The sequence below is a fragment of the Equus caballus genome, chromosome 12, assembly GCF_041296265.1.
Source record: "Equus caballus isolate H_3958 breed thoroughbred chromosome 12, TB-T2T, whole genome shotgun sequence".
Classification (NCBI taxonomy): Eukaryota; Metazoa; Chordata; class Mammalia; order Perissodactyla; family Equidae; genus Equus; species Equus caballus.
In genome coordinates this window covers 10,046,522-10,066,384 of record NC_091695.1, presented here as the reverse complement: position 1 = coordinate 10,066,384, position 19,863 = coordinate 10,046,522, and the positions used below count along the sequence as shown (strand labels likewise).

Here is a 19,863-nt window from a genome sequence, read left to right as displayed (position 1 = left end):
ACTCCAGAAGACAGAGCGGTTTACCTGTTTGGTCCGTGGCTGTACCCTCTGCCGCCAGAACCATGCCTGGCACACAGTTGGCACACAATCCACATTTGCTAAATGGATTATGTGATTAGTGGCGAAAACAAAATCGAGGTAAAGAACAGTATCTGTAACTTGAGAGGCGGCAGAAAATGGGGCTGAGAGCATGGATACCGGGGCAGGGCTGCCTACATTCAACTTCCAACTGTATCACTTAGCGCTGTGTGATGTCGGGGGAGTTCCCTAACTTCTCTGTGCCTGGGGATATTAACAGCACCTACCTGGTAAGGCTGCTATGAGGATTAAATGAGTTAATATTTGTAATATACCTAGAATGGCGTCCGACACAAAAGCGAGTAAGCTATGTAAACATGCCACATTTTAATGAAATAAAGAGGACACACACACTTGTCTGTGCTCATGTATGCACAGAACAGCTCCGGGCTGTGACAGCTGCTGCTCCCAGGATTGACGGCTGGGGGAGGAGAGGGGCTTCCTTCTCATGGAATTTTATGCCAGATGCATGCTTTTCTGATTTTACAAATATATTGGTAAAGCCCAGGAGTTCTGAATTGTTTTGGCTGGGCGCTGGCTCCATGGAAGTTTTATACTCCTCTATCTAGCTTTTCTGCATAATAAAAAGTAAAAAAAAATACGTCTTCAAATTACTAGATGAAAACATAAGACCCCCCCCACACCCCCCCCCCCCCCCCCCCCGCTGCCCTGACACCTCCCCGCCCCCAGGATGCCAGGGAGCGGAGCAGGAGGCTAGGAGACAGCAGGGGTGGGGAAGGGCTCCCCCCAAGCACCTGCTGTCCCCGTGGCAGGGGCCCCTGAGGTCCAAATAAATTCCCCAAGGCCAACCTGGCTCCAGGATTCCAGGCACCAAGCTGAGCAGAGCCAAATAAGGCCTGGGGAGCAGGGGTGTGCACCCGTGGGGGGCAGGGGCGGGCTGCCAGCCGTGTGGGCTCTCTGGGCACAGGGTACCGGGGCACAGGGAGGGCACTGTTGCAGACGACCAAGGGGGCGGGTGGGAAGGTGGTGAGTGCAACAGGCCTGGATGAGTAGATTCTTCTCAGGAAAGCTGCCATCCTGCACTGACCGCTCACGGGAGCCTGGGGGCCCCCACACAGCCTCCGGTCGCCTCGGCTCCTGATGCTGATGCAGAAGGTGGGAATTTGAACCGTCTGCCCCCACGTCACGCCCGTGGCTCTGCAGCGGTAGGGCTGGGTGAAGTGTGCTCGCCCCTCTTACTGCCTCTTCCAGGCAGTCAGAGCTGAAAGGGTGTGCCCAGAACGCCTGGTCCAAGGCCCTGCTTTCTAGCTGAGGAAACAGGCCCAGAGGGGCAGTCCCTTGCTCAAGGCCTCCCAGAGGAAGGCGGTGGGAGATGCGAACCCCGCCAGCAGTCTGTGCTCGGCAGCCCCTCCCCCAGTGCCTGGTCTGCTGCCCCGCTCCAGGATGCTCAGCACATTCTCACCCCCACACACCTCCTGACCCACAGAGCTGGAGCCTCTGTGGAGGGAGGTAGGACCTGGGGAAACACCACGTGGTGTTTTAGCTACAAGGAAAGGGGTCTCGCCGTCTACACCACGAGTCCAGAGGGGAAGGACTGTGGAGGGAGGGCCGCAGCATGGGCCTGGGGCCAGCTCAGCAGCCCCAGCCCCTGGCCTGCCCTCTGTGGTCCGCTTCTCCTCCCTGCCTCGCTGTTCCATCCTGCCCCTGCCACTCCCACTGGCTGTTTACTCGCCCAGAATCTCGGGATTCAGAGAAATCTCAAAAGTCACCCACATCCTTGCTTCTCGAGGCATGGGCCATGCACCGGCAGGGTCAGCATCCCACGGTGAACTCCACCCTACACCTCCCAAATCAGTCTCCCTAAGAAAAGGAGAGCCCAGGTGATTTGCATGCATGGGAGAGTTTGAGAAGCACGTGGCTAAACGGCAGGATGCTTGAAGCCCCAGTAAATATCACCACCAAGCGTGCCTGGATGCCTCCAACAGGGGACTCACGACCAGGCAGCCTGGCCACCACTCCGTCTTTGGACAAGGAAGGTGCCTGCGCATGTGAGCACGTGTGTGTGTGTGTGTCGCTGTGCCTGCATGTCTGTGTGTATCCACGGTGGCCATTTATGAAGAATTCATTAAGCATTTTGCCGCATACTCAAGGAAAGGCTCTGCACGTGGGCTCATGCTAAGACCTGGATCTGAAGGGATCCAAGAGAACCTGGCTTTCCCGGGCAGCCCCTGGGTACCGGGCCTCGTGCCAGGCGGTCCACTTTTGTTATTACTCACTTAATCCTCCCCACAGCCCTGCGGGGCGGACTATGTCCCCTTTTCACACGCGATGACATCAAGGATCTACCTGCAGCTCAACCTCAAAAGACTAACAGGCACAAATTCTCGGGACGCAGGCGATAAGGAAGTCAACATGAACGGGATGACTTCGGACAGCTGTGCGCACAGGGCGGCGGGGGCCCGTTATTGCAACACCCGGCTGTCGAGCTGGCCAAACAAATGGGGCTTTCAGGGCTTCTGCGGCCAAGCTGACAGGTCCCCACTGAGGAGGCACCACAGGACCGTGTCGCTCCACCCGGGAGGCAAGCTGGCCAGGACGGAAGCCCCCCATCCCGGTCCTCCAGGAGGGAGGCAGGAGCGGCACAGATGTGGCCGATGCCAGGCCGTGTGCCAGGTGCTACATGCACGTGGAGGACATCCATTCATCCTGAGACGCGTCTGCATGCTGCGGAGCACCAGGCACTGTCACAGGTCCCCGCCCTCGCGAGGCCTGCAGCCGGGGCAGAACGTCTGTCAGTTTTCCCGCTGGCATCCATTCCTCCTTCTGGCACCAAGCTCCCTGGTGTCCCTGGGGAGCCCCTTCTCCAGATGCTCCACGCTGGGACAGGAGTGTGACCAAGGACCAACCAAGCAGGGTGCACGTCTGGCCTTCAGAGTGGACGGTGCAGGAAAGGAAAAGAGCCCAGGCAATCGTGAGCGGCAGTTTGGGGCTCTTGAGGAATCCGCTGGGAATAGAGGCTGCGGAAGAATAGAAGGTGAGTATGGAGCTGCTGGTGGCCAGCCACTGTGCCACCATGGATGACAGCCTGCCTCTGAACGGAGCCAGCACAGAAGAAAGCTGAGGAAGATGGACAGACTGGTCCTGATGACACAGTGTGAGCCCCTGGATCCAACTGTGCCTGAAGCTGTAGATGCTCCTGGACTTCTCACTTTGCTGAGCCCATAATTCCATTTTTGTCTAATCCTGCTTGACTTGAGTTTCTGTCTGGTTGTATTTAGTCCTTTCAACAACCTGGTGAGTCCAGTTTTGCTTGATTTGTTTTTCAGATAGAAAATGGAGGCTCAGAGAGGTTAAGTGCTTTGAACAAGGCTGCACAGCCGCTGTCTGGAGTATATCCAAGTCAAAGCCCATGCCATTCCAAGGTGGCAGTCTAGTGTGGGGGGTGACAAACTGCAATCAGGGGTGGGGTCAGGTCTTCCACAGCAGGGAGCGAAGGGCCCTACCGGGAGAGGTGGCCCCTGAGGGACAATGAGAACGAGACCTTGCTCCACCCAGACAGGCCTGTGGCAGAGGCCACAGAAGAAAGGACCCACAGTTACAAACTGGCGGCTGGGTTACTTCTTTTCGATTTTTATTTTTGCTTTCCTTGCCAACTTTGAAGAAACAGAAGATTTCGTGTAAAAACGTGGATTTTTGGCTTCTCTGGAAAATCAGAAGCACTAGCAACACCAGGCGGGCGGACCCATGTGGCAACAACCTGCCTGAGCTGGGTGGTGGTGGCCCCGCTGGAAGGGGCGAGCGCTTACTCTGCGGATCTCCGGCCGGCCCGTGTCACCGAGGGACCTCCCCCCTGGGCTGGCATCTGAGTTTGCGGCCTGCGAGGCCGAGATCACAGTGCTGTGTGGACGTGGTCCTGCGAGAACCCAGCCTCCGATGAGAGGGGCACTGGGTTGGGGCCTCGCCAGCCTCCCAGGCTCTGCCCGGTCTGGCTGCTCCCGAGTGTCCAGGGCCCAGACGGGTCCGCCACACACACTCGGTGAACAGAAGAAAGGAGAGGGTACGTGCGAGCTGGAAGCTTCCGGGACGACCTCGCAGCGACCCCGTACACCCTCTCCGCGGGGAAGCCCAGCGTGTGGCTGCGCAGGGAGACGGCTTGGAGGCGAACGTGGCTCCGCGCTGCCAGCGGAGCATCTGGGGAAGTGACTCCTCCTTCCACGCCCTCACTCACCCCTCCATAAAATGGGCACAATAATCGTCAAATAGGGTTTTCATGAGCAAAGCGATAAGCAGTCAGTAAACGACCATTAGCTCGACCTCTTCCCCCAATCCACCGACCTCAGATAAATTCCTGCCCCTCCCTGGGCCTCAGTTTACCTAAGGAGGAGGGGTTTGACTTCCTGCAGGACCTGCTGGCTCTGGCATTCCGTGACTACGAAAATTCAGCATTTGTGCAAACCCCCGGAGCTGGGCCACGGAGAAGCCCCCACAGGTCACAGGGGTCTCTGCTGAGCTGCTCCACCATTGAGGTGGAAACAGACCCCAAGGACCATGAGGGGAAAACCATTCGATTCCAAATTCCTTTATATTTAGCCCAAGTTCCAGCCTCAGCAGCCGCTGGGGCTCCTTCACCCCAAAACATGATTACCCAAAGGCACAGGGACCCGGCTGGAAGGAACAGGCCCCCGATGCCCTTTCTGGGGTCCCTGGGGTGTCCTGTTCTGGGAGGGGCCCCCAAGCAGGGCCCACACGGGAGCGTCGCTGCGGCTGGCGCCCGGGCACCAGGCGAGGGCCGTCTCCACAGCTCTCACACACCCCCGGAGGGGAAATGATTCATGAAAACCAAGAGGTAAAATTAGCCCAAAGGCTGCCGAGTACTGTACGCAGCCAGCAGCCCGGAGGGAGGGGAGGCCCTGGCCGCCCCCTCTGCGCGGCCTCTCGCGGGCTGGCGGAGGCCAGCCTGGCCACCAGGAGCCTCTGGCTCTGGGCCTTCTATTTCTGGACTCAGCCTCCAGGGCTGTTGGCAAGGCTTCTAGAACTGTCTCTGACGCCTTCCCCCACCACACTCCGCAGACCCCTGCACGCCATGGGGGACCTGCTGAGTGTCAGTGGGTTGCTAGGGAGTCATACACATCAACCCATTTCATCCTCATCTCCACCTTAGGAGGAAAGTTTCACCTCCTCTGTCTTACAGGTGAGGAAACTGAGGCTCAGAGAGGTCAAGCGGGCAGCCAAGGGTCAGGGGCAAAGCCAGAATCCAAGCCCGGATGGCGTGAAGTCCCAAAGCTGTGCTCTCCCCGACGGCCGGCATCATCCGCCAAACTTCGGGTTCTCGGGGTGGGCCGAGGGGAGTGGACCCAGCGGGCACCCCCGGCAAGCCCCCTCATACACTGCTTTCCACAGTCTCAGGACCAGTCGATGCCAGAACCTGGTGCTCAGCTCCAAGTGCAGTTGTCCCAGCGGGCAGGGTGGAAGGTCTCCAATATCCTAGTATCTTAAAAAGGGGCTGAGATAATGCCAGTCTGGGTCCTGACGCACAAATCGTACCCCTAAACGAGGGACAGAACAGCAGGTGTCAGCCAGCCCCATGGTCTCCTTTCACGGGGCCATGCACCAAGGCCCAGAGAGGGGAGGGCACTTACTCAAGGAAGCACAGCAAATCTGTGGCAGAGCCTAGGATGGAATCGTGTGTCCTGAGAGACATCGTCTCCGAGAGGCTGCTGCCAGAACAACTTACAAAGAGAGGAAGTGGGAGTGGGATGGGATTCCCTACAGGGAGGGCAGCTGAGGGGGGAGCCACCCCGAGACTCCCAGGGGCCCCCCATCTGGTTCTGCCCCAGGCATCTATCTGCCCCTATTTTTGGAACCCACAGGGGAGGCAGCAGCCGAGTGGGACTGGAGTCCTGCCAGACCCGTGGGGCCTTGGGCAAGTCACCCACCTGCCTGGGCGTCAGGGAAGGATGCTCCGGAAGCTGGCGAGAACGTGTGTGTGCGAACACGAGGGCCCGGCGCCCTGGAGTCACGGGGCTCTCCCTCAGGCCCTCGGCCCCTCGGCCCCTCGGCCCCCCACTTTGCCCAGAGGAAGCCCAAGGCCAGTCATGGGGCACACCATCACCACCATGCTGAGAGAACTTGCCTCCGTCCCCAGGGGCGGGCAGCCCAGCACCAGGGCGAAGCTCGGAGCAGCCCCGCCCACTCCCAGGATGCGGTCGAGAGCAGCTCGGTGGCACTGTCTTCCCAGAGTGACCACGGCGGCCACGGCCAGAGCCCTGGGCTAGGTGCTTTCAAGTATAGCCGCGCTGGACCCTTGCCATCGATGCGGGGGGGAGAGGTGACTGGGTCCTCACTTTACATTCAGAGACGCTGAGCCGCTGGTCCAAAGCCTGACATTCATTCACACAATATTCACTCAACAAACGAATCAGGAGGGCCTGCCGTGCCTCAGGCACCGTGCCAGGCAGAGGACAGGTGTGTCCTGCCCTCTGGTCCTAGGGGCTGGTTCCCACTAACTGGAGCCCCCCTGCCAGGGTCCAAACCCCAGCTTCACCCTTAGGACGTCGGGAAGCCGCTTAGCGTCTCTGTGCCTCAGTTTCCTCAGCTGTAAGTGGAGAATAACAATGGTATCTACTATGTGGGGTTATTCTGAGGATTAAGTGAAATATCGCGGGTCCAGATCAGAAGAGCTCCTGGCACGCAGGAAGTGTGCAGTGAATATGAACAGTTATGACCGAGCCAGGACCCGGGCCCACATCCCTTGGACACCCACGGCCACGTTCTTAACTCAAAGGTGGGCCAGGTCTGCGTCTTTGCTGTGCCCCTGCGCATGACTATGTCTGCACTCAGAGGTGGGTTCCAGGGTCCCCTCTGCCAGCCGCCAGCTCGGATCGGCCGCTGGGCCTCTCTGAGCCTTGCTCTCTCCAGTCTTAGAACGGGCCCAGTGATGCTGCCCTCCTGCTCCCTGGGAGAAGCACCCAGAGTCCCCAGGGTCGCTGTAGCCCCTGCCCACCGCACGGGACAGGCTCAGAGGGCCAGCTCTCCCCCCGCAGGGCTGATGGCTCAGCTAGGGCAGCCACACTCTGTGCCCTGCCACCTCTGGCTGCCGAGAGGGTTTGTGGCTGGTGCCGGGGAAGGGCTGGGCTCCCGGCCAGCCAAGGTTCTTCTCGCCTCTCAGGAAATAATTCCAACCCTCTGTGCTCACTGACCACACATGCCACTGACCAGAGGGCAGGAGGTCAAGCTGGACTGCCCGGTTGGGCACCTCCTGCCAGGACTATTACATTGGGTGGCCTCGTGAAAAAGAACTGAACAAGGAGCCAGACGGCCTGGGTAGATTCCCAGCCCTGCCAGCGGCTAACTGTGTGGCTTTGGGAAAGTCACTTAACCTCTCTGAGTCTCGGTTTCCATATCCATGAAATGGCGTGGGCCAGGCTGCCTATTAGGAGCTGGTTGGCTGGTGGTATAAATGTGGTTTAGAACCTGAAAGTGGGCAGGGGGGTGAGGAAAAGATCAAAAGAGCCACCTTTCCAGCACTAAATACATAATGACTTGCAGAGATTCGCCCAGGGGCTGAAAGGCAAACCGAAGACTGGACTTGCCAGTGTGGCCCAGAGAGGCCCGGGGCTCCCAGGGGAGAGGCTTGCCCCAGGCTGCTTTCTTCTCCTGCCCACCCTGCAGGCCAACTGGGATCAAATCCGCAGCCACAACGGTCCCCATTGTGGCCGGTAAATCTGCCCAAGGTGTGGGGTTACGTTACCAGGCTCCGGGCCACCACCGCCAAGCAAAGGGTCAGGCTGACCTCCTTCCCGCCCCGTGGGCCCCGCTCCAGAAGCTGCAGGGCCAAGCCGGGCAGCAATCCGATCGCCCGCTGCATTCCCAGGCAGGCAGCTTCTCTGGGAAACCAATGGACAGGGGCATGAAGGGGTTGCAAAGGCTGGAGCCATCCCAGGCTGCCCGCGGGGACGCAGGCCCTCTGCCCACAGGAGCGGGGCTGCAGCTGCCGCAGAGCGGAGACCCCAGGATGACAACTTCACCTGACATTTACCACGTGCCCGGCACAGCGTGCTGTACCTTACATGCGTTCACCTACTCGGTGCCCCCGCAGCTCTGTCACGTAGATGCTATTGTCATCTCTGTTTCACAGACGGTGCAACAGGCACAGACAGGTTAAGCGGATTTCCCCAAACACCGGGATCTGAACCAAGGCATCAAGCCCAGAGGCCACTTCCCACAACGGCTTCCCAAAGAGTGGTCACTCAAAGCTGCGTTTTGAGCAAGGGCACAAAAACCCGAGTGCGAAGAAAAAGAGGGTCTGGGGGCCACGGCCACTGTTTCCAGCTCTCTGGGGCCTGGCAGGGGAGCAGACTTTCTCTCTGGCTCTAAGGAAGAGACCCACAGGCCGGCCCCATGGCCGAGTGGTTAAGTTCACGCGCTCCACTTCGGCGGCCCAGGGTTTTGCCGGTTTGGATCCTGGGCGCAGACATGGCACCGCTCATCAGGCCATGCTGAGGTGGCATCCCTCAAGCCACAACTAGAAGGACCCACAGCTAAAAATATACAACTATGTACTGGGGGGCTTTGGGGAGAGAAAGGAAAAATAAAATTTAAAAATAAACAGAGAAGAGACCCAGGAACAGAGGGGACCCGCAGGGAGACATTTGTTTTTGTGCAAAATCTCAGTGGACGGATTTTAAATATTACACCATAATTTTTTTTTATGCCGCAGGCTCCCGTAACCCAGCAGTTGGTCCCCTGAATCGGCCCAAGGGGGCACAAGAACAAAATCAGAATTAACCTAGATGTCCACCAGCAGGGGAGCGCGGCTAAATAAACGATGATCCTCTCCAAAATCTACGGTGTATCAGTAAAGGAAAGAAAAAAGATTAATGGAAGCTCGCTGCGTAAAACCACGAAAGGATTTCCAAGATCCAATGTCAAACAGGGCAAGCAATTTGCAGAATGATGTATGACAAAACAATGTGCGCAACACACGCACGCACACTACAATGGTCCCCATTCCTATCGCTTGTGTGTGCCAATGAATAGAGAAAGATCTAGAAGGATATCTCCTAAAGCAATGGCAGTGACGATCAACTCTGCGGAGGAGGCTGGCTGTGGTTATCAAAAGGGCTTTAGCTTTTTTATAATATTTGGATTTTTTTTACAGCACAATGTATTGGTATATTCCTTACATAATTAAAACTTAGTAAAACAACATAAAAAAGACACAGTGGGCTGCCTTGGGAACCAGTGAGCTACTGGTCCCCGGAGGGATGCAAGCATCTGAGTTGGGGAGGAGGATGTGTGCATCACAGGAGAGGTGGGGCAGCTGGTCCTTCTGAACCTTGGAGCCTCATGGTGGGGGGACCGCAAAGCCCTTACTCTCCCCACAGCAGGAGTGGCTTTAGGAAGCACAGAGCGTCAGGCCCTCAAGGAGGCAGAGGCCTCGGTGTGGCCCAGTCAGAGGCCCACAGGCCAGCCACTGAGAGTCCGCCTCCTGCTGTCCAGCCCCCCCACCACCCTCCTTGGTCCTCTTAGCCCCAGCCCCTCTGTCCTGCAGCCCCCAGCCCCTGGCCAGCACACCCAGCATCGGCCTCAGACTCCCAGGGGTAGAGGCTGTGTCTCTGGGGGGGCCTCATATTCGGGGCGAGAGTTCAGGAGGGAAGGAGGAGAGACAGTGGACATGAAAAGCTCAGGCGGCTCTTGCCCAGGCCGGGGGAGTCTCCCGGCGGAGGGAGGGAGCAGGAGGAGACAGCAGAGAGTCCAAAAGGGCAGTGGAGCCTTTCTTGGCCACTGTCCTGGGCTGTGGGCCAGGTGCTCGGGGAGCGCAGGGAGCCACCGGCAGGTGCCAGGGAGGAATCTGGTTTCTACCTGAAACTGGGGGAGGGGGCCCCCGGGGGCCTGGCCAGAGAGTCCTCGCCTCACAGGCAGCCCAGGGAACGGGACAGGGGCAGGGGACAGACCACGGCGGGGAGTCAAGGAGAGGGAGAGTGAGCTTAGTCACCCAGGAAGCAGAGACAGGGGCCAGGAGCAAAGGGCCAGACTGGGAGGGGTCCACCCGGGAGGTAAAGGGCAGGGGCATGCAGAACAGGCACAGGGGGTCCCGTGAGGACAGGGGTCACCTGGGACACACAGTGACAAGCACTGGCCCTGGGAGAGGGTGGGGCAGCAGCCCCAGAGCTGCCCTACCCCCCTGGGAGATCTTCGAGCCATGGCAAGTCCTGAGTCCAGCAGGGGCCCAGCTGAAGGCAGAGAGCCAGAGAGGCCCCCGGACTCAGGCTGTGAGGCTCCAAGCACGACCAAGGCCACTGCCACAAGGAAAGCCCCTCAGTGGCCCCTGGCCCTGAAGCCCGAGCCCAGCTCCAGCCTGCAGGATCCCAGCAGCTGGACTCCCCGAAGGCTGGCAGCTAGACAGCCCGGCCTGCAGCTTGGGGCCCGGCGGGCGGGGCTGCAGGACGGAGGGCAGGCTGGGCCATCCGCACAGGGGCCCCGGGAGGGGGTGTGGGCAGGGCTGCGGGAGACGGGCTCCCAGCACCCCCTCCCAGCGGGCTGGCCCTCTCAGCGGGCTCGCAACCACAGGCAGGGCCTGCAACCCTGGGCTCCTCCCAGCAGCCCCGGACAGGGCAGGGCGGCTCCCCTCGCGACAGGAGGCTGTGCCAGAGCTGAGCAGCACGGCAGCAGCCCCCTGACACTGAGCCATCTGCTCCCCCGAGCTGGCCCAGCTTGGGACGTTTACCGTCCCTTGCAACCTGAACCGAGGGTCCGCTCCTCAGGCCACGAATGGGGCTCAGCCTTGGCCCAGCATAGGGCTGCTGCAGGACGCGACTTCAGGCCATGGTCCACCGCTCACCTCCTCAACGGACCCCACGCTGTCACACATCAGCCTCCCGGTGCCTGGCCAGCCCCCAGCCGCAGCCTCAAACCTCAGCCCTCCCCGCTCTGGCCCCCACTCAGAGCCTGGCTCTGGCCTCCCAGGGAGCAGCCGGCAGGCCTGCTTTGACAGCTCACAACACCGTAGCATCAGGAAGGGGGGACAAGAGCATTCTGCCATGGCCAGCCGACGACAGCAGGTGCTGACCCACGGACCAGGATGGCCTGGGAAGCCTGCCCCTCATGCCGGAGGCCTGCCTGCCTGTCCAGCCAGGACTGATTCCCGGGGCAGCCGACGTACGGGCTGGCCGCCTCGGAGAGGACAAGGAGAGTCCTGCTTTCCAGCAACTTAGCCCCTGGGCCCCAGAAACACCTTCCTGAAGGCTGAGGACCAAAGAACACACCACCTGGATGGCCCTTCGGTCCTTGAGAGCACGTACTCGGCCATGATCTCTCCCACCTCAGGACCCCGGCCTCCAGGACACTCTTTAAGTCACAGCTCCTCAGCCTGGCATTCAAGGCCCTCCCAGGCTGGCCCTGACGCGCCTCTCCAGGCCGTCTCTGCCACCTCTCCTCCAGACACCCGGGACCACTTGCCATTCCCTGAACCACCGGGTCCTCACGTCGCTTGCCTTTGTGCATGCTGTTCCCAGTGTCTAAAATGTCCTTCCCGCCTCGTCCACCCCGCCAACTCCTACTCGCCCTTCAAGGTCCGCTCAACGTCAATCCGGGGAAGCGGAACCCTCCTCTTCCTCCTCACCCCGTCCCTGAGCAAGTAGGCCACTCCCTACCTTCAACCACAGTTAGGATCCGGGCCAGGGCTGCTCACACTATTTGTGGCACAGACATTTTTTTTTAAGTTTTCCAATCTGTTGCCAACCGATGCTCGTGTCAATGACAATAAGAACGGCGCGGCAATGTCAAGTGCGACATGAGTTTCCCAATACCTGCTCTCCTGTCTGGACGCGGGGCGCTGCAGACGAGCCACACCCAGGACGGCCTCTCGCTGGCCCTCGCAGGGCCCTGCACCTGGCCTTCCCAGAGGACCCGCGCGCTGGCCCGTCCAATTCAGGGCTCCACGCGCATCCACTGACCAAAGGTCGGAGGGGAAGGTCCCAACCAGCCTGTGACAGGGCAGTACCTGCGCCAGGTGAGCGCGGAGACACACAGAGAGGGTGACCAGCCTGAGGCCACAGCTGGCCCACACTGTGCTTTCTCCGTACTTCCTGGCATGGCGGGGGCGGACACTTGGAGCCTGCCAGTCTCCCAGGCCACCCTCCCTCCCAGCGCAGGCTCCCGACAGCATTTCCGCCGCAGTCACGGTGAGGCAGTCCCAGGTAGCGGTTAAGAGCCCGACTCCGGACTCGGACAGACCTGGGTTCAAATCCTGGCTCGGCCTTTCAGAGCTGTGCGACCTTGGGTAAGTCACCTCACTTCTCTGGGCCTCAATTTCTCCTCTGGAAACTGAGTCTAATAACAGCGGCGTGATGGGGCAGCATCGTGCATCAGGCAGGGCCCAGACACACCTACAAGCCTAGAAAGGTTTGGCCGCTGTGGACGTTTATAAAGGGCCTGGGACTGCCCAGCCAGAAACTGCCCTGTGTCCTCTCTTTCTGCTCATCCTCCCCCAAAACCTCAGTCTTCTTTTCAGGGCAAATCCCTCCCTGGCCATGTTTGGCGATTTCCTATGAAGACAGCACCTCCCTGCCCCCTCCTACCCTAGACGAAGGGGCTTCTCCTTTCTCACCCTCCCCTCTCCCTGGGACACCCTGAACCTCGGATCTTCTTCGCCTGGTCTCCAAGTACCAGCCCCCTCTGGCTGGTCTGGCTTTCCCTCTGGAACACAGCTGTCTAAGGAGGGGCCACCCTGTTTGGGATGGGGCCTGCAACCACCCCCTCCCCCGCCCAGAGCCCACCCTCCCTGTACCTTGGACAACGCTGAGTCCACCCCGGCTGGGTCCCAGTCGGCTGGCCCCATGAGAGGCTCCCTCCCCGCTGGGGCCGAGCGTACCGTGGGCTGCTCCCCGTGCCCCTCGGCGGTCCCGGAGCCTCCCAAGCCGGCCATCTCCATCCCCTGGGCATTGGGCGGCAGGATCCCTCCCTGGCCCTCACCCCCTTCTCTTGGGGAAAGTGTGAGAGTCGAGCAGCCACTCTGGGAAAGCTGACATTGTGGGGGTGGTTCCATATTTACTTGCTCGCTGACGTCCACAGCAGCCCAGCCCGGTGCCCGAGTCAAACGCGTCTTCCTGCCTGCCGGTCCCACTCTCGCCCCCCGCCTGGCCCTGGGCCCAGGAGACGGAGCCCCCGGTCACGCCCCTCCTCACCCCAAGTCCCTTCAGCCACGTTCCCCGGGGACGCCACCTCTGTCCCCTCAGGACAGGAGAGCTCTGCGCCACCGTAGATATCCATGCGGTGGCCGGACAGCCTCTCCTGTTGGGGGACAGGGCACAGACACCGGGCCATTCCGCTCTGATTCCAGGAGTGGGCGCAGAGGAAAGGCTGCTAGATTCGGGGTTAGAATTTTAGCTCGGTCGCTCCCTAAACTGTGTGACCTCCAGCAAGTCACCTCCCCTCTCTGAGCCGCTCTCAGCTATCAAATGGGGTCGTGACAGCTGGCTGCCTGCCTTCTGGGCTAATGATAAGGGACGGGGAGAAGGTGAAGTTGGGAAGAGAGTCCTGGGTGACCCCAGGGGTGGAGGGGAAAGCCCTAGAAGGCACTGGCAGGCTCCAGAGGCCCAAGGGTGCCTCATTTGGCAGACACGTCCCCACCCTCAGCGCCCATCCTGATCGGAGACTGATGCGGGGGAGCAGGACTGCCAGCAGCCTCCCGCCAGCTCCACCTGCACCTCCCTCACCCAGTGTCACTTCATCCGAGGCTCCAGGTCTGTCCAAACAGACCCATGAGGTCCCTGGGTCGGGAGAGGGTCCTGAAGCCGGCTAAGGGCACTAAGAGCTTACAAATCAAATCTTTTTTCCAAGCGCCCAGGGGACCTGCGGGAATTGTTACGTAACACAAGTAGGCGACCCCTAAGGCTTCCTTTATAAATGTCATTTCTCGAGGGGACTGGAGAAATTAGACTATGGCTGTGTGATCTGGAGCTAGTCACTTAACCTCTCTGAACCCAAGTTCCCTCATCCATACAGAGACGTGGAAGCGACCACATGGGGCTCAAGATGTGCTCCTCTTAACTGTGCCTCTGAGAATACGGAGAAAAAAGTTTTCTTCCACGGAAGGTAGTACAGGATTGAAATTACTGTCTCCATTTACAGAAAGGGAAACTGAGGCCCAGGCATGTTTGGCCTTGAACACAAGCCTGTGGGGGTGAGGGTCTGACGGTGTGGGCAGGTCATCTTTAAGGAGAAAGACCGCCATCATGCAGTCACTGTCACGTCTGACACTGCTGTCCCCATCAAGGGGCACGAGACCTGCTCGGGGGTCATGACCTTACACCGGGAGGTGGCCCCAGAGCTGGCCTGTGCCACATGCCAGTGCCCCGCTTGGGGCTTCTTCCTCAGGGGCCTCCCTGAGGCTGACTCTGTTGTCACGCCCACTTTCAGGGGAGGAACAGACCACCCCAGAGGGCAGCCTCCCGCCCAGGGCTCCCGCAGCCAAGTGGCAGGGGCAGGACGGACCCCGAGGCCACACCCTCCCCAGGGCACTGCGCTGTCCCCACCCGCTGCTCCCTGGCCTCCCCTCAGTTCCCTCTCTTGCCAAGAGGCCAGTCCCAGACTCTTGTGGGGTCTCGCCTGCACACACTAGGAAACCTGTGCCCCCAGAACTGTGCCCCACCGTGCCCCCTCTGAGCCCCAGAGCCGAGGGCCAGACCCTCCCCCGTCCCCTTTGGAACTGCCACCACCAGGCCCTCCCCCTCCACCCCCTCCTGCCGAGATTCCTGCGACAGCCCCTGGGCAGCCTCCCGCCCAGGCTGACCTCCGGGACCCGGATCTGACCTCCGTGTCAGGTTCCTCCTCTTAAAACCCTCGTGGCTCCCGTGGCCCCAGGACAGAGTGTAAACTGCTCGGCCAGCGGTCGCGACCTTCCACAGCCTGGCCGGGGCAAAGCCTCGGGGTCAGGCGGCCTGGGTTCAAATCTCAGCCGCGCTGACCAGCTGGGACACCTCGGGCAGGTCTCTCCACCTCTCTGAGCCTCTGTTTCCCGTTTCTCCTACAGAATGGGGAGATAATCGTCCTGGTCGCAGGGCGCTGCTGGGAAAGTGTCAGAGAGAAAGTGCACGTGGAGCACTTTGCACGTAGTGAGTGCTCAATTCATTTGCTCGGTCCACAAATACCCGAGGCCCTACTGTGTGCTATGCATCGTCACAGGGAACGAAACTGACAAAAATCCCAGCTCCTTGGGAACGGACATTATAATGAAGGGAGGCAGCCAAAAACAAAAGAAAGAAAGAAAACAGAGGGCATGTCATAGTACTAAGGAGAAAAGGAGGAGGGAAGCAGCGGGTGGCGGTAGGGAGGGTGTAATTTTAAAGAGGAAAAGTGCCCACGAGAAGGTGATATTTGAGCAAATCCTGATGGAGGTGAGGAAGTCTGCCATGGAGATCTAGGGAAAGGGAACAGCCAGTGCAAAGGCCCTGAGGCAGGATCAGGACTGATGTGTTGGTATTATTATTATTATTCTCTTTCCAGCCTCATCTCCCTCCACCTCCTCTCTCACACACACTCTCCAGCCAGATGCACCACAGAGGCCTCCAAGCCCTTGCGTGTGCCCACGCCTTTGTACAAGCCGTACCCCAGGCTGGAATTCCTCACCCTTCTTTGCTCTCCAGATCCTACTCATCCTTCAAAACCCAGCTGAGAAGCCTCCTCCGCCAGGAAGCTCTCCTTGATGTGGAGTCATGGCCATCCCCCTTACACCCTTCTGGCGTACCTGCAGCTGCTTGCCTCCCACGCTGGGGTGTGGTTTCTGTAGGGGCAAGGACAGGGTCCCCACTGCCTAGCACCGTGCCTGGCACAGGGACAGCAGTGTGCACCAGAGGCACGACGGAAGGACTGGAGGACACCCAGACCACACGTCCCCCGCAGCCCCTCTTCCAGAGCCTTAGCGGGGCCGCCTCCCCACCCCCACCGAGGGCGGCCGCACCGTGTGAACACCGGCCTTTCTAACGCAGATACAAATCTGCAATCGGAAACAGGCTTTTTAAAAATAACAGCAGAGTTCTCTTTCTTCCTCGTTGTTTTTTTTCTTTCTGCATGGCTTATTTTTCCGGTGCAGCCCCTGGGCCAGCTGTGGGGAAGCCCCTCCCGGGCCCCACTCTGAGCACACGGGGCCGGGGCCTCCCAGGACTCCCAGGCCCCAGCAGGGGTGGAGATGCCCCTGATGGTCTAACCAGCCCTGGCACCAAGGCCAGAAACGCCTCGATATTAGGCGGGTGCTGCCTCCTGGAAACTTGTTCCCGAAAACCTCAGGTGACGTTTCCAAAGGAGCCTCTCCTTGGTGGCTCTGGGGTCCTCTGCCCTCACTCTAAGAGGGCGTCCCTAAGGAGGCGGCCTCAGACCGCCGGGGTTCCAATCCTGGCCACGCCACTGCAGACCCCTCCATCTCTTATTTCACTTCCTGGGGCTCAGGCTCCCCATCTGTGAAATGGAAATAATAATATCAACCCTGTGCAGCTGTTTTCTGCATAGGGTACGTGCCGTGCTTAGTACCACGTCTGGCACACAACAAGCCCTCAGTAAGCATCAGCGGCCATCATCATCATCATCTTCATCTTCATCGACCCTGGATCTCCTGGTCTGCGGCCCCATCACTGGATCCTGTACTTTCCAGGTCAGCAGAGACCTCGAGGGGCTGTGAAACCTCACAGTCTTGCCCTCCCAGAATTTCCTCTCGTACATCCCAGGAAGGCGGCCCTTCTGGGGCAGGCACACCCGTAGGACGGGGAGCTTGGGGTCCATACTCTGCAGGCCAGTCACTTTCCCTGCCATGCTGGACCTCCCTGCCCACACCCCAGGGAAGCAGCGTTCCTGAAGGCTGCCCTTAGCACCCAGCATACGGGCAGTCTGCAGCCGACGCTCAGGGATTCATGAGAAGGTATTTACCGAGCGGCTCTTGTGCGCAAATGTACAAGCCACCCCAGGCCCCGCCCTTGCAGAGCCTGTGATCTGATGAAAGAAGGAGACTGCAATCAATAATGACACCAATAAATGCAAAATTGCTCCCGAGACCAGTGCTACCAAGGAGAGACACGTGGGGCCATGAGACCTTGTCGTGGGGGGTTGGAGCTAATCAGGGAGGGCTTCCCTGAAGAGGTGATGCTGAAGCTGAAAGAGGAAGGATGAGGAGGCCTAAGCAGGAGTGGAACGCACGACCAGAGCAGAGGGACAACAGGAGGAAACCGCCACGTTAGGTGGAACACGGCAAATGGGGCCCCATGGGGTCTGGAGGGCTTCCTGTCTTTCTCCTAACAGCAGGGGGGAGTCTCTGAAGGTTTTTCCCAAATACGTCCCCTGGCTGCCGAGGAGGAGCCCCCCCAAGTCTGCGTGTGGGTGCCTGTCTCAGCCTGGAATGCTCCTCGAGTCCCTACTCCAGTCAGGACAGGCCAGGTCGTGTGGCAGTAACAAACAGCCCTGCCACCTCAGGGTTTAGTTATCACTCACGCTGCACGTCCATCGTGGGGCTCCACTCACACAGTGACACAGGGACCCAGGCTGGCAGACGCAGCCACCATCCCGCCTGCCACCACCACCTGCCACGCACAGGAGTAGGGCACGCTGGAGGGTCTCACACCAGCAACACAGTGCTTTGGCCCAGAAGGGACACGCATGGCTGAAGTTCACACCTCAGCGGCCGGCCACAGGGCCCCGCCCAAGCACAAGGGGACCTTGATTCCATCCTACCGTGTGCCTGGACGAACTGGAAATATTTAGGGGGTGGCATGAGGACCACCAGGTGCTTTTCCACCCCTTCGCATCCTCCGCCACCCTTCACTCATTCATTAGATGGCAACCGCTTCGGCATTCCAGAAGGAGGGGCGGCACGTGCAGGACACAGCAAAGCAGGGAGCACGGAGCGCAGAGAGACCCAGGGAGGGTGGGAGATGAGGACGGGGCCGGGCCACTCAGGGCCTTTCAGGTCATGGTGACAGGTGGGTTCGTTATCCTAAAAGCACTGGGAAGACTTTTGGGTGTCATCAGCAGGAAATGGGAGGCCTGACGCCACCCTCTGTGAACAATCTGAGTGCGATGCTGAGATTGGTGCGAGGGGGCACTGCGGGTGGACAGCTAAGGGCCTCCTGCTGTTGTCCCCAGGAAAGTGGTGGCTTGATGAGGATGCTGGGGAGAAGCGGATGGCTTCAATATAGAGGCTGATCTGGACCTGGAGATGGTTTGGACTGGGGCGAGGGATCAGAGACACCGAGGCTTCTGCCTTAAGGCCCAGCAGGAGGGTGGCAGCCTTGGCCGAGGTCAGAGCCCCGGAGCAGGTTTAGGGAGGAAGGTTATGGGCCAGCCTTGGACCGCATGTTGGCCATCACTACGAGATAGCCAGAGGGCAGGCCAAGGAGGCGGCTGAAGAAACAGCTATGACACCTGACTCCTAGTTCAGTGCTCCCTACTTCCTTCCTCCTCGGCAACAACCTAGAACCAGGGAGACCCTGCTTCCCCATGAAAGTCCCGGAGAGGAGAGATTCAGAGGGCAGAGGTCTTGCTTGACACGAAGGAGAACAAAGTTACGGAGCTCATCGAGCCCAGGGGTCTAGAGGACAGCACCGTAACTCAGGTCAAAATCGTACCACAGTGTGGAGGTGGATCAAGGGCTCCTGGGACATGCGAGGGGAGCCCCTCATCTGTCACCAGGGAAGGGAACGAGACCCCGCCCAGCTGCTGCTTGGGGGCCCTGTGGGTTTGGGACTGGATGGACCTGGGTGGGGCCGATATTCACGGGAGAGAGAACAATACGTCTTAAACCATCATCAGCCCTGGGCCAGGCGTTCCATCTCTGCTATCTTATTTGATCTCACAGCTACCTTGCCAGACAGGCTTCGTTGGCGTGGTTTTGGGGACGGAGAACCAAGGTTCGGAGAGGTCAAAGGTAACCGTGCCAAGTCCAAAGTGGAAGTTCCCGGCGGGAGGGCGGGGGGCAGGACTCCGATGGAAAGGCCCCTTTTCATTAAACGAAGCAACCAGCCTGGGCTCCATGCCCACGAGAGGTTTTCAAGCACGTGCTCACACGGAATTCTGCTTGCCCACCTCTCAGAGCTGGTGGGCAAAGGCCACACTCCACTCCCCAGGCAAGGAGCCTGCAGCCGTTACTTAGAGCCCGCGGACCCCACACCTCCGCCACCTTCCTTCGCCAGGGGGACTGTGGCAAAGGCAAGCTGGCGGGCCCCAGGCATCACGCTCCACGGAAAATTCTTTTGCTCCAGCACAGACAAAAACCCCAAAGTTTATAGCGTTTCCGGGCCTCCAGAGCCGTCTCTCATGATCGCCTCCCGTCCCCGCGCACAAAGAACTGGGTGTTTCCTTCTAGCCGCTCTAAATTATAGACCACAGCCTTTCTCCACATGAAGCAAACGTCTAAGAAAGAAGAGAGGCTTAACATCCTCCTCCCCGAAGTCCCGGCCCGTCCGGGGGTCTAAGCCCCCTATGGCCCACGCCGGTTCGAGACCCAAGCAACTTTTCAATAGCCAGCGTCGCCCATCGCCCAAGACATTCGGATTCTCTTTGCACCAACTTGCCTAGGGCGTGCCGGCCTTGACCGCAGAAAGGTCACCGGCCGCTAAGTTCCTGCAGTTTCTGCCTCTGAGAGCACCTTGGGGATTGCGAGTGGGGGATGGAGAGAGTCCCCGAAGTCCGCACAGCCGCTAAGATTTAAAATAGATTCCAGAAGCGGGCTCGGGCTCGGCCGCCTGGGGCGGGAAACCGAGCCCCGCATTGGAAGACACCCCCACCGCAGCCCGGAGCCCCCGATCCCCCAGCTCGGCCCCAAGCACCGAGCCCAAAGCG

At 59.6% G+C, this 19,863-nt stretch overlaps 1 protein-coding gene across 4 annotated transcripts in view; it reads right to left on the bottom strand.

Moving 5' to 3' along the window:
• PRDM11 (PR/SET domain 11) overlaps positions 1 to 19,863 on the bottom strand; it is an 80,806-nt gene that overhangs the window by 60,290 nt on the left and 653 nt on the right. Inside the window, exon 1 of one of the 4 annotated variants that reach the window (XM_070229344.1) lies at positions 12,830 to 13,133. The exons of 1 other annotated variant lie outside the window; for it this stretch is intronic. In XM_070229344.1, the coding sequence (XP_070085445.1) occupies positions 12,830 to 13,087 (258 nt within the window). In that variant the 5' untranslated portion in view covers positions 13,088 to 13,133. Of the gene's footprint in view, positions 1 to 12,829; positions 13,134 to 19,863 lie in introns of those variants that run through there. 2 more of the 4 variants (XM_070229345.1, XM_070229346.1) reach the window with 2 other exon arrangements.